The sequence below is a fragment of the Protomyctophum parallelum genome, assembly GCF_964188405.1.
Source record: "Protomyctophum parallelum genome assembly, chromosome: 17".
Lineage (NCBI taxonomy): Eukaryota > Metazoa > Chordata > Actinopteri > Myctophiformes > Myctophidae > Protomyctophum > Protomyctophum parallelum.
Genome location: NC_139719.1, coordinates 29,876,744 through 29,891,229, shown reverse-complemented (window position 1 = coordinate 29,891,229; position 14,486 = coordinate 29,876,744). Strand labels below are relative to the sequence as shown.

The 14,486-nt window shown below is 41.8% G+C and overlaps 1 protein-coding gene across 4 annotated transcripts in view; it reads left to right on the top strand.

Annotated features, from left to right (window-relative positions):
- arhgap17a (Rho GTPase activating protein 17a) overlaps window positions 1-6,887 on the top strand; it is a 44,838-nt gene extending 37,951 nt beyond the window's left edge. For 3 of the 4 annotated variants that reach the window (XM_083787896.1, XM_083787898.1, XM_083787895.1), the window contains 2 exons: window positions 1,592-2,152; window positions 4,533-6,887. In XM_083787896.1, coding sequence (XP_083644022.1) covers window positions 1,592-2,152; window positions 4,533-4,678 — 707 coding nt within the window. In that variant the 3' untranslated portion in view covers window positions 4,679-6,887. Of the gene's footprint in view, window positions 1-1,591; window positions 2,153-2,589; window positions 2,616-4,532 lie in introns of all 4 variants that reach the window. The other variant, XM_083787897.1, reaches the window with a different exon arrangement.
- Window positions 6,888-14,486: the final 7,599 nt, after the last annotated feature.

The window sequence follows — 14,486 nt, the reverse complement described above, 5'->3', positions numbered from 1 at the left end:
CAACCTTCAAACAATGTATTTTGGCTGTTGGATAAGTTGATTAAGCAGCATGGAGTGATGGTTGGGAATCAAAGGCCACATCTGTGCTCCACTTTGTTTACTAGTTAGAGAGAACAGGGAAGCAAATATATGACTGTACAGGCTCCAGGAGCTACACTATGTGACTTTGTCTCAATGAACTGCAGTGTATCAACAGGATTTAATTAAATTTACCTCCTCCTGAAATGCTAAAAAAGACCTGTTAGTTGTTGGACCATACTGCTTTGTCCATGTTCCTGCATGGAACACGTGAAATCATTTTAGTCTTTATAAACTTTGTTATTAATTGTATTAAAGGCATTATAACTTGACACAGGAACACAAAGGACACTTGCTGCTGCTGCTTCTATTTAAATTTGATGCACTTAGGTTGTTATGTTGGTTTTAAGGTACGTCGTAGTCCGATTTTAAGCAATTCAAAGGAAGCATATCAGCGTTCTTTAGGTAGTGTATAAACACTTCCACTCTTTCAGTAAATAATCATTTCGATGATATTGGATCATTCTTCATTGTGTCTTGTTGGTACAGAAATAATATACATTCTCATTTTGCAGTTGCTATGGTACTTAGGGAACATGTTACAGAATAGACATATAGACAAGGTAAAGAAACTAACCTTCCTTAGTCCTTTATTTGGTAATTGATCTCATAATTTCATACTGCATAGAGCCTATTGTACAGTCCTTGTGTACTGCATTTCCTGCATGTCCTGAATTAGTTGCGACCAAATTACGCTCCGTTTCCTGTTGCGTCTGAACCACCTTTTTGAATGTTCTGTACTTTGGATTTGATTTGATTTGATTTGATTTGATTTGATTAAGGATCCAGCTGGTGCCATAGCAACACGTAAAAACAAAAAATACAGTTAAAACCGTGAACTCAAAATACAAAATCATTAAATGTCAGTACAGTACTCAACCCAGAATAAATAATAAACCAACTAACATAAAGAAAAGGCAAAAGAATCATAACAATAATAAATTAATGCACCAATAATCAGAAATGTGAGGGATGTAGACTATTATTCAATTTTAAGGGCCATTATAAGCAGGCCCGGATTAACAATGGAACCTACTGGCGCTTAAGCCCCACGGCCCACAGTTTACAGGGCCCTGTGCGAGACAATTTCAAATATGTACAGCTATTGCTTCCGTCAAAACCGTATTCATAGGTCACTGATTTTAATGTAACACAACACAGGAACCCCAGCTAGTGTTTTTGGTCGTCCAACAGGACTTTTCTTAACTACTCAGAGGGAGGAGACTCAAAAATAGCAGATCCAGCGTCGGGGAGCAGCCTTATAACTCTATGGGAGCAGCGGCGATAGTGCTGGGGTGTGCTGAACGCACGTGCGTTCGTTCACTGGGCGCGTGAGCGCAAAAAGTCTCGTCCTTGATTGTGTTACATGCGCGTGAATTTGCGCGCATGCATGGAGCCTTTTGATTTGGCATAGTGCCAGGGCCCACGGAGGGGTTGATCCGTCACTGATTCCAAGCATGTTTGTAATTGTAATGTAACTGTCCAGCATATTGATAATGCTCTACACCTCCAGGTACCAAGAAGCCAGCTCCTGCCCCTCCCAAGCCAACCAACCCTCCTCCTGGACACCCCACTAGCTCCACCAACACCCACCCTTCCTCTACAGGCTCCTCCCAGTCCATCAGCCCTACCCCTCGACCCCTCTCCAGCCACTCGCCCACCTCGCCCACCTCCCCTACCCCGCTGCAGCCCTGTGCCACACCCAGGCGCCACTCCAACAACCAGACCCCCATCCAGGCACCCAACCATCCGCCCCCGCAGCCTCCCACCCAGGTCAGCCCTCTAAGCCAGCCTCGGTCACTTTGCCAGCCCGCCGCGGACCATCACCAGGGAACTGACCATTCACCGCCAGGTACCCCCACCCCTCCAGACACCCCTCCACCTTCCACTGCTGCCGCCAGCCAGGACAGCCCTGCACCTCCTCCGTCCCCCTCTCCCTTCCAATCAGGCTCCCTCCCACGGCCACGGCCCGTTCCCAAGCCTAGGAACAGGCCCAACATGCCGCCTCCGCCCCAACCCGCCACACCAGCTAGCGATACCAATGGGATCTGTGCAACCGCTTACAAGATCATGGGTGAGTGTCATTACCCTTGTAAAGGTTGAGGTTCATTTCATTGCTCATTTTTGCCTCCTGTTCTCACCTGCCATGTATTTGCGATAATAGTGGGCATTCTATCTGAAGTGAAATGTTCTTCATTTGATTATTGAAAATGAATTGCGGAATACAAATGTATACAGATGGTGTGTGTGCGCGTGTGCACGTGTTTAAAACACAGTCAAATTGGACCAGTTGTATAATCAAAATATTCCACTGATACACTAAGTTTTGCATCACCAAAGGTTTTGTTTAGATTGCAGCTTATTGGTTGCTTGTGCTGCCGTTGGTTGGCATAGTGTGTAGCGTTAGTTCAGTCCTCAGCCTTTCGTGGGACATACAGTATACTATGAACAGATGCTGTCTTTACAGCTGTTCTCTCTCTCTAATAATGTTGTATTGCAATGCGTCCACAGGTTAAAAAAGGAGCACTTGTGGAAAGGTTTGTTGTTAATTGGACCTTTACATTTGCAGCTCGTGCACCTTTTTTGTTTATCTTTTGCAACATTTATCACCCCGGGCCATTCTTGTTTGCCTGCCTGCTGTCTACACAGACACCATGGTCACAAATCATTAACCTCCATTCCAAATGACTGACATGTCTTTTCAGTGACATTATTCACCAAGGGTTTGCAACTGACAGCAAGGTGTTGACGATCGAATGCACATTACATTTCTCAATGCAAAAATGTATTTAGCTAATTCAGTCATTTGAGTTTCAGTGTGTCATTTTCAAACCCTAAACACCCCACACAGTAAGGTTTTAATCAGTCAGAATATAATATGAGAAAATCTGATCTTGGTATTCTCATCACAATGAGTCTCCACATTTGTACAACAAACACTATGAATCATGTTTTAAGTCTGGAATGCATGCCTATGAGTGGCTTTGTACCTGCTATGTATTGCCTATATAGTGCTGTGGTTCTCAAACGTTTTGATTACAAAGCCCTCCCCCATAACTTTGAGAGTGTACATATGGAACCAAAAGGACCCTTATGAGTCAATTTAATTCCATGTGTACACTCCCACAGTTGCAGACGAGACCATTTGGAACCCTCTCAAAGAACCCCAAGGCTCCCTGGCCTGGGGACTTTGAGAACCACTGGTCTAATGTACTGTACCATATGAAGTCAGAGTGCATAACAGCATGCATGCTTCAAAGCATCCAAAGCACACACAATATGCACTCTGCTAAGGCTTTCAACCATCAGCTGTTTGGTTTCCCTGTCTTTGGTCTGGAATGGGGTTTGGTTAATGTTCGGCTTTAGTCAATTCTATGCACTTTTTAATCCTACATAGTCGTATTCCTTTTTCTCTGCTGTTTGTTAAAAAAATAATTTTTTTAACAAATGAAGGGGGGGGACATTAGTTTTTTATTTTGCAATTTACTGGTCACTTTAAACAATTATGATTTCGATCAATAACCAGCCCTATTTCAGATTGGCAAAGCTTTTTACAAAAAAGTATTATTGCAGTTATTCTGTCACCTCAGTTTACCACAACTTGTTGCATGTTCCTTGTGATGGCACTCTCTGGCCAAACGGCTCCACCTGCTGTTAAATGACAAATCTCTCACACTTGTTTGATTGCAGACTTTTGCATTTTCCATTCGTTTAACAGAAAACTATTATTTGTTGAATGGCACAAATGTCATTAGTCTCTTCAGAACATTGAATAACTTTAAAAGAATAACTATTTTGTTTTTTGTTTTGTTTGAGTTGTTCATTGTTGGTAAATGTGGGCATGTAGTGTAATAATTACCGTGTCAAGATATGTGTTACATAACGTGTGGTTGCATCATCACACCTCATTACATGTAATGCATGAGAGAAGGGTTTGTCCTAATTTACTAACTGAACAGAGTTGTCGCAGCATGCAGCTTTGATTATGGCAGCCATATAGGAAAAATAATTATAGTAATTAGTATGGCTATTAATATTCTGCATTATTGTGGTCCATAATTAAATTTATGACGAGTTGTTCACAAGCACCCCCAACTATAGGACATTCAGTTTATTTGCCGGAACACATGAAACACATGATACCTGCTCATAGTAGACAAAAGGCACATCAAATATCGGCGACACCATTCATTGAATAATAGAAATGGAAAGATGACTCGGGAAGTACAAGCATTAGAGGGAGAGACTTTCTACGTGGAAAAAAGAGAAAAAGATTGTCAAAAAAGTAATACGTATTTGGAAGTAAAAGATGGGGGGGGGCAAGTTTTCCAGGCTGAAACAAGTTGACCCAAAGACAAATGGATAGACACCACTTTGGGTCAGACCAGTTAACAATAGCAATTAAGAAAAAAACACTCGCTTTTTGGAGTTTAACGTGACTGTGTTCTTTTCAGACCCAGCCATGTCCTTTAAGGGGTTGACTCGGGCCCTGGTTCCCGAGTTCGCTGTGGAGCAGCAGCACGTGACCACTGGCCCCACCTCCTTCATACTGACCCCTCCCAAAGACTGTGACCTGGACACGGAGAGTACCGTCCTATGAAGAAAGGAGAGAGGGAGGGACAGAACACCTCCACACCTTGGGTCCTCCACCCCTTCTCATCCATTGTCCATCATCCTCTTCAATCACTACACATATCCGCTGCCCCCCAACACAGATACACAAACCTGCTGTTTTCTTGCCCATTCCCCACTCATGTGTAACACAACACGTATACACATATACAGTACACACACATTCTGCTGCCACCATACTCCACTCCATACCAAATCAAGACAATCTGCTGCAAAACAGTAGAATTGAGAGGGTCTCCTCCCTTTTAGCACCCTTACCTATATACGATTGTAACCGTAGCACTGACAAAGCCCTTCATGTAGCTTTGTTGAGTTTTAGATGACACAGCAGTGAAGAGCTCGGCTGCTTCCTTTGGAGGAAAACGGCATGTTGTTCGCCAGGGCGCCTGAATAGACATAACTAACTGGGGGTTGTGGGTTTCATTTGGAAAATGTGGATTGATGAGGCTTCTTTGGTCATTTTGGTGTGAGGTGTGAGTTTTTGTTTTGTATTTTTTTTTAGGTGTTGTGGGAAAAATGGCCTTAGAACATTAAATAATGAAAGGTGTTTCTGCAGCACATGGGGACGATAGAAATAAAAATGTTAGAAAAGTGAAAGTGTTGCTGAAGTGTAGCTGGTGACTGCAGGCTTCCAGTCATCTCAAACACTTCCCCCTTTGTCCCAATCTTGTTTTTTGTATGAAACCTGACCTTTGCTCTCTGTATCTTTATCTCTTGTATTTATTTACAAAAAATACACATTCCCTGTGGCTTTATGTAATTATGCAGTCTTTGAAATCAAAATAATGCCTTACTGGTTCCTACTAGAACCATATAATGATAATGATACTTTATACTTTACTGTATGGAAGAGTCAGAAAGTGACTTAATACTCACACAACAGTATTTACAAGGAACTGCTGTCACTTGGCAACACAAATAGTTTGGGGATGTATGAAGAGTCTAATTTACCCTGCCTGTGAATATACTGTTGTACATCAAAGCTGTATGTTTAAGATATGTCTTGGATGTGCAGTATTGACTTTAGGTTCCACAAACAGGAAGGCTACGTTGCCACAAAGTGACGCATCTGAAACGCCCATCGCCCTGCAAAGCCTACAGTATGTTGCTTCATGGCAGCCAGCGTTTTAATTGTAAATGATGACTACTCTTCCTTCCATGACTATTCTTATGTCATCCAAAAATCCACGAGCAGTCATAGTAGAAGGGTGAGCATAAAATGTTCATACGGCTAGAATGTAAAAAAGCCTTTCTAGCAGGCCATCAGTATTTCACCTCTTTATCTCAACTTGTTCTGTCTGGCGTTGCCAGGGCATTACGAACGACGGACTCTGTATGAAATGAATGTTGGTAAAAGGATGATTTTCAAGGCACTTGCCTGATAACTCATCCTTGACAGTGAATCGCTTACAATGGTTGATATTGCACTTGAGCACCACCCAAACTCAAGGAGCTATTGTTTTTTGGGTGTTTTCTTGCCGGTTTCCCCTAACTGGGAAGACCTTCTCTTTCCCCACGGAGCTGAGTGTACAAAGTGCTGTACTAAACTCAGTAGTGAGGTGGTGTTAGATTTTTGGCAGACAAAATGGTTTTGTGGTGATTTCCCGATGTAAACTCTCTCTCTCTCTCTCTCTCTCTCTCTCTCTCTCTCTCTCTCTCTTTGCCTTGAATATAACTCGGGAGGGGGGAGGGGTCCGGTTCCCAAGGAGAGCCAGCCCAACATGGTACCAAGGGGAGGGGAAAATATGTCTCAGATGCTGCAGTTACCATGGAAACAAATGTTTTTGTACTGCATATCAGAGACCATCACACATTGTAATTGTTGAGTCAGTCTTCCCCCCCTTGTCTCTTTCTGCTACCGTACCTCACTGCCTTATTCTGCATCAAGACCGAGGGTCTCGCAAAGCTCCTCAAAGATAAGCAAATGCCATTGAAACTTAGAAAACAACAGTGCTGCATTTATAAGCTCAATTGTTTTGTATGTACAGTATGCTGTCTGGTGAGCTTAAAACCTGAAGAAAAAAACAGATGTAAGGTAGGATAAGGTAAAGCTTTAATGTGGTTTGCAACAGCAGTGGAGAAAATGGATCAGAATAAAAAGTATACAGGTGGTATACTGAAACATGAATGCTTGGTTATACTCTCTTTCCAAAGAAAATAAAGTGTATGGTTAAAAATTGGCAAAGTTGTGAATTTGTGCTCATGTCTTACTTTACTTTACTTTTGTTTATGGCCTTATGGTATAATATTTTATATTATATTTAGATTTGTTCATAAGATTTGCTGAAAATGATTTGTTAAACTTTTTACATTGTAATTGTCACTATCGTCACTATTTTCCTTTATGTATGTATAAGAAACCACCAAAATTCATTTCAAGTTCATTTTTCAGGAAATGGAAAAAGCAGTTCAATTGGTTCAATATTTATTTTAACCAACACATGTAAAGGGTGTTCAGTAGCACTAGCAATACTAAACAGCTTGATAAACTGTACTCTCTTTGTCTGCCAGTAAATTAGAGAGAACATTCACCATGGCTATAAGGAAGTTAAGGAACAGGGGTTCTGAGGAAGAACCTGGACTGGCCCAGCTGAAGTGCTCATGGTTAAGATGAAATCTACTATACGAAGTTCAGACCAGAGTTTGATGACATATGGAGTTCCCTGACGTCAGCACAAATTGCTATTGTTAAGGGCCATTCACACGGAGCACTGTAACTATAATAATGTCGTTCCAAGTCAAAGCGATGCATTGTCAGTGCAGTAACCACAGCAAGTTGTTCAGTGGTGGTGCTATTGACCATTTGCAGACCGCGGCCATCAGAGTTTGGAAGCACTCGTTTTCAGTAAAGCAATGTCCTGCTGCCTCCTGCATTATGTGCAAATTCAAAATTAGATGGTACGCAGGGCAGTTGAGTGATATCTAACGAGCACTTCCAAACGGCAACACTTAAAAAAAGAATCACCTGCAAGGACAGAAAGTAACTCATAATATGTCTACAGTGGATTTTTATGAAACAAACACTTTGAGGATAGAAAGAGAATAATTCAAGCTTTTCGTACATCTGCAATGTTGGTGATTTGATGTTGTGTAATAGCCTACAATCAGATAGGACTTTTCTGTTTGGATGAATGGGCTGTCTATGGGAAGTTGCACCTATAGGTAGCACCTTGCCATTAACTTATATGGTAAGATGGCCGTGGTCTGCATAGGGTCAATTGGGGGGCAATGCCAACCCATATTGGACATAGTGCCCCTCCAGTCCAGATTGGCCATGTTCTTCATGATTATTAAAATATACATTTTCAAATTAATATTATTTGAGTGCTCAACATAATTGTATTTGTTTGTTGTGATGCATTTTTCAACACATCACTGTGTTTATTGCAGCAACATGCTATGCTGGTTGCTGCAACTCCTGAACGGCCGGTCCAGTCCAGGCCAGCCACCAGCCGTTGTTGTTGTTGTTTTTATTATTATTATTCAACTCGACTATTTAATTAAGATACACAATTATCTTTTTTTTTTAAAGATTTGTTTTTGGCTTTTCTGCCTTTATTGATAGTATCAGGTGAAGATAGACAGGAAAGAGGGGGGGGGGAGAGAAGGGGAGAGACACACAGCAAAGGTCGTCATGAACGGGACTCGAACACTCGACGCGCTGTCAGGCCAAGGCCAACAGTGGGCCTATGTGGCATGCGCCGCCCTGGACCACTAGGCCAGCAGGCGCCCCACACAATTATCTTTTGTGACATTATGTTACAATTTAAACTTAAAGCAACGTGCACAGCAGCCTGGCACTGCTGGACAGTGCTGGCATGGTGGCTGCAGCCTGTGTGACTGTCACACACACAGTACATAGCCACAGCCGGACTGCCGGAGGCAGACTCAAGGAGACTAATCAGCTCTACGGCGTTCAGCTGTGGCCCACTGCGTCTGCTTCGTAGTAGGCCTACTAGTACTACTGTGGAGTCGGCCGTCGGGCCGTGTTGCGCAGCCATGCAGAGACAGAGAGAGTCAAGACCCCCTATACACGAGACAGACACAGCGCGGCACCATCGGCACGCACAGCTGACCTGAGAATGACCTGGGCTGGCCTGCCTGGCCCTGAGGGGGAAGAAGGGCAGCCGAGAGCAGGAGAAATACAGTTTGCTGGGTGCACGGTGCAGGTCCCAGGATTCCCAGCACGTCGAAGCTGAGACACAATGACAGGTATAGACACGGTGGAAACTTAAAAGCACGTTCAAAATGGCTAAATAGCAGGCGATGCATTTGGTAACACATTATAATGAGGATAAATACTTCGGTAGTCCAACTCCTTATAATGCATGACTGAATGCACAATGCTTCTTTGTTGCTTGTAAATTGTTCATCAGCAAATTATCAATAGCAAGTCACTTTGTCACTATATGAGATGACTTGACTTTGTTAATTACAGTAGAAGCCAACAACGACCAGTGGCGATGCACCCGAATCCATGAGCGATCGCGTGTGCAATCAGAAGGTGCACATATGCACATTTATTGCACAACATGATCTTTCCTTTACAGTGTCACAGCCTCTTATTGAGCTAATCAAACGTGTTGCACAGGATAAGAATGCACTGTCTAGGTTAACTGTGTCAAACACACAGGCGTCTTATTGTGTACACATGGCATTTCCTCTCATATAAAGAAAGAGCTGTCAAGCAAGATGGAGAGACGTTTTTATTTATTTAAATGCAGATGAAGCCACTAACGAGAACATGGACAGGCTGCTCAATGTTCTGGTGCGTTATTATGATGAGGATTTGGGGAAAGTAGTGACACATCACTTAGGCTCAAGAAAAGCCAATGTTGCTGATGCAGCAACCCTCACCAACGAATTGACATCAATTCTGGAGTCCTATGGCTTTAGCTGGAATCAAGTGGTCAGCATCAGCATTCTGTTGGACAACTGTGCAGTGATGAGAGGGAAGAAGGGTGGAGTGGAGACACTAGCGAGAAAGGAGAACCCTTCATTGCTTGACATTTGTGGAGACACAGTTCATATGGTCTCTAATGCATCCAAGGCCCTTTTGAGTGAATTCCAGTCATATGTAGAAAACTTCTGCTCTGATGTCTATTATGACATAGAGAAGTTTCCAAAGTATTTATTGTTTATTTATTATTTATTATAAGTTATGTATTTCTTTATTGCAAAACTGTTAAAAGTATTCAATCAATCAATCAGGTTCCTGCAAATGCTGGAGGTCTGCAACAGAGTCAAAGAGCTCATGGATGTGTTGATTGTGCACTACTACAGCAGCCTGTCTCCTGCTGACCAGCACAAATACAGGTAAGATATACCTAATAATCTTGATGCACTTTTTTGATACTTGTTTTGGGATTTTAGCTCTTTGTCACGGGGCAGTAGACTATTAGACAATGATTGGGGATATTGCAATACTTTTTAAACTGGGGTAATGGCCTGCTTGCTACCTGATCATGAAGAAAAATCACACCTGTGTGAAGTTTGGGGTGCTCTTATTATTTGCATACTGTATGTGAGTAACCGCTCCCCTCTGCAGTGGCATTCCTGTTGATTGGGAAGGTACCAAGTGCTGCAGAGGAGATGGGGTGTTTGAATTGCCTTTGCTGTGATATAATGTGGTGGTTTGGTATGTCTCACTCCCTATAAAAGGGAGCCTGCAGGTGATGAGTGTGAGTTAGACCTGATTGTCTTTTTGCAGCTTTGGCTGCTCGGCCAACTTTACACTCATTATTTAAAAGGTAACTGTATTTTGTGGAACTATGATGATAGTTTTATAATTTCACAAATCTTCTAGGCCCAATTCCAATGGGAATTGAATGGGGCTATGGGGTGTTGTGCTAATTCGCTTATTTCCATCGCTCAAAAATATTATTTCTTTGTATATATCCTCTCTTCATAATGTAAATAATATCCCAAGCGGCACAGTTTACTACTTCTTTCGATGGAAATAAGCGAACTAGCATAACACCCCATAGCCCCATTCAATTCCCATTCAATGCAATGCAATTCATTGAGGGCTTATGGTAGGGAAAATAGCCAATAAGGAGTTTTTGCACAAAAAAACACCTGGACCTCTTTGGTGGGGACGTAACAACTACAAAGAAAGGTAAGAAAGATAAGAAAGCATTCTAGCATGGAATTCTCCTTTAAGGACTAAATCCATCCAAGTCCTTTTAAGTTTGAGAGAGAGAGAGAGAGAGAGACTCTGTCCTAATGTTATGCATACATGTTTTGTTTGTGCTTGTAGACAGCTCTTTAACCAGGTTCTTGAAAACCATGGAGTGACATCGGATGAAAAGGCCAGAATAACTGTTCTGCAACAACAGCAGTCCAAATCTGCAGCGGGCACTGAGGTCAACAAGAACAGGAAGGAACGTATCTGTCTGCTGTTCTCAGAGTTCGACAAGCTTACAGCTTTAGTTGATCTTTACAGAGGTACGTACTGTATGTTACACATACTACTACGACTACTTTTACACATTCAGGACGGGAACCCCTTTTGGTGTTTTTTAAGCATTTTTATACTTTAGCTATTGAAAAATAGCAGATCTACAAGCTGCGATCTTGTAGATCTGCTATTTTTGAAAAATCTTGGAAATGTGGCACAATTTTGGAATATATTCTGTCAGAGCGAACATTTTTAACTCAAATCTTTGCTTATGGGGGTCCCTGGAACAACATATTTTCAGATTACATATAATTGTCTGGGTCCTTGACATGAAAAAGTGTGAGCATCACTGATATAGAAACATAGGTTTTTCAGAACTCATGATTTAGAAGACATTTGTAGAATCTGGTCTCAGTCTTAAATGGGTAAACAAATTTAACATGTTAATCTTATAAATGTAGTAATCTAACAAATCACAACAGCATTGATGACAATACATTTGTGAATAAAGGGTGAATATTTTCTTGTGGCACTGTTTAGTATTTAGATTTCTTCGCCCCCTAGTGGCGAAAAATACAACTTCTGGGAACTTTAAATCCATGTTAGCCATTCATCAGTGGTGTATTTGTTACTGTACCGGTAGTTATTTTGGATCATACTGTATCAGGACTTTTAAATTCTATCAATATAACCAGAAATGTTAACTTGCAAATATTATTGATATTTATTATAAAACGATTTTTATTATGTTCCACAACACTTGACACATTTTTATAATAAAAAAAGCACATCTGGTCTTGCATAAAATAGCCTCTCTAAAAAATATACAACCAATGGACTATTTTTTTTTCAATTTGGTGTATGGGCCTAAGGCACAGTGTGAAGTTTGTGAACTCCAAACACAACTGATCTAGCAGCATTTTCAAATAAACTAGCAGTTTTCTGGAATGATGGGCACAGCCCAAGTGCTTGACAAGCTAGTTCAGTGCAAGCAGTTGAGGAAAAGTAATTACAGTACAGAACAAAAAAAAGTGAGTGCTAGTGAGATGAACCATATACTAAGTATATTCACTCACTGAGTGAGGTATTTCACTATGTTGTTGGCAATGGCCAAGGTCTGGTCATTCACCAAGACAATGTCAAACCATTCCTTATAAGACTTCTTCATATTCTCCACCGTCTTCAGCTCCTCCTCCACCTGAGTTCAATACAAACGGGAGAAGAATAAACTGTAAGTTCATGGGTAATAAGGACTAATGTTAAATGTAAACATGACCATCAAAATGTATAGTATGTTACCTCTAAATAAGTTAGAGTAATGTGAAGGGTAATAGTTTAATAAGGAGCCCGTTGTGGGAGGACTTCACGGCCGAAATGGTGACAGCCAACCAGATTCGTCTGGAACCAGGCTATAACCAACCAGAGCCCAGTATTCAAATATGGGGAGAGACATGGGGAAAAATCGAACACTGAGAGGGACGAGACTAATATACTACGAGAGGCTAATGTACTGTATACCCATCCTCTCATCTACTAGTACTTACTTATGTTAACAGTGTTTAACCAAACCCTATTTTATACTGAACTGTACAGCATTGTTGCATGTTGCAAATAGCTGATCCGCAAGCTCACATGTGATGTGATGCATTGTGTGCTTGTACAATCGTCTATATAAACTATTTTTGAACACTGTAAAACCTTCGCATATACAGTAATGACATGCCCAAATTAGGGATGCCAGGTTGGAAGTGGCATTGGTGATGCCATTGGTGATGAATCAGTTGAGTTGAGTTGTAAACCTTGTAACTGCAGAAGCCAATCTTGAGGATGCTCTGATTGCCCTCGATGCCTTCAGCCATGGTGATATCTCCTTCAGAGTCTCCCAGTAGGAGCACGTTGTGGCGTCCTACTACTGCTGCCTTCACTTTCTCCAAAGACTCTGAGGTGAGCAGATCAGCCAGCTTCTTGTTGAAGATGTGTATCAGTGGATCTTTGAAAGCCTTCAACACGTTCTGGAGGGGTCCATGCATGGAGGTTAGGATAGGAATGTGTTAACGTACAAATACAGCACACACTCAAAACTCACTTCGCCATCAAACTCCATGTAATTGGAGACAACGTTGACGTTTGCGTGGAAGACCTCATTCTTTAGAATGACCTCCTCCAGGATATCTCCTAATCCGGCAGAGAATATTGTCAGTGGGATGCCTTTCGCAAGCAGGTCATTGAAGAAGTCCTCGTAGCCCTCCCTGTGGAAATAAGTCATCATCACTGGAGTTAAAAACGAGGATAATGAGTCTGGAAGTACATCATAAAATGGGTGCACACTTCGTCCATTTGTGCTTAACATGCATGGGCTCCTACAATGTTAAGATCTGGCACACTGGACTAAAGAAAGATTGTCCAAAAGATTCCTGGACATAGATCCATCATGTAACAACCACTGTCGGGAGTCCACAGCCTCCTATGTGCACGTTCTGGAGCTGCTCTATCCTGTCACAATTGGACCAAGGTATTTGGTGTTTGCATGTCTTAAAAAATATATTTGAAAAAGATGATAATATATACTTTTAGGATATCTTTTGCTTTTACAAAAACTCATTATGACTTGTGGTCTTACCTCAGCTCGGCATTAGATTCGCTCACCGCTTTAATAAGATTGGCTTTAGGCAGTTTCTGTTGCAGCAAAAGAACAAAGGTTATTTTCCACCTGTGAGATGCAAAGCAGACCGCATCCAAGTTGAAGGGTAGCCAGAGGACACAATAATGGCAATACAAAGGCTTGCACAGAGATGTCTGTCCATCCAACTCACCAATCCACCATTTCGGACCGCTTCTTGTCTATCTCGATTTTCAGATTATGCTCTATGGGGAGGTAATGAGCTACCAGCTTATCCGACAGAGGGAGAATGGACAATACAATATGTGACTGGCTATTATGCATCTAGAAGATACCCAGCAATGTTTACCCCAATTGGCATCAGTGAGGATCTTGCGGATGAGGTTTCCTGGCACCATTTTATCATAAGCAGGGTTGTGCACTGTGACCAGTGGTGTCGTGCTCGTTGCACGGGGTAACATGGTGTGGTACCGGAAAAAATGCACATGCATGCATACAATGCTAGAATGCGGCCCCCTAGATTCAAGACGCACCAAGTTCCCTAAATCATATGGCTACTTTGCTTAACAACAGTCCGTTTTTGCTTTGATTATTACACCGACCTTCCACCCAGACTCTACAAACTAATATCTATCTATAAATTCAACATCCTGGTGTAGGCTAGCACATGTCTAGACTAGAGACTTCTGCAGGGTTGGTTTCAAGAAATTCCAGGAATCTCTATTGCTACATACTGTATGTATATGTCTGTCTGTC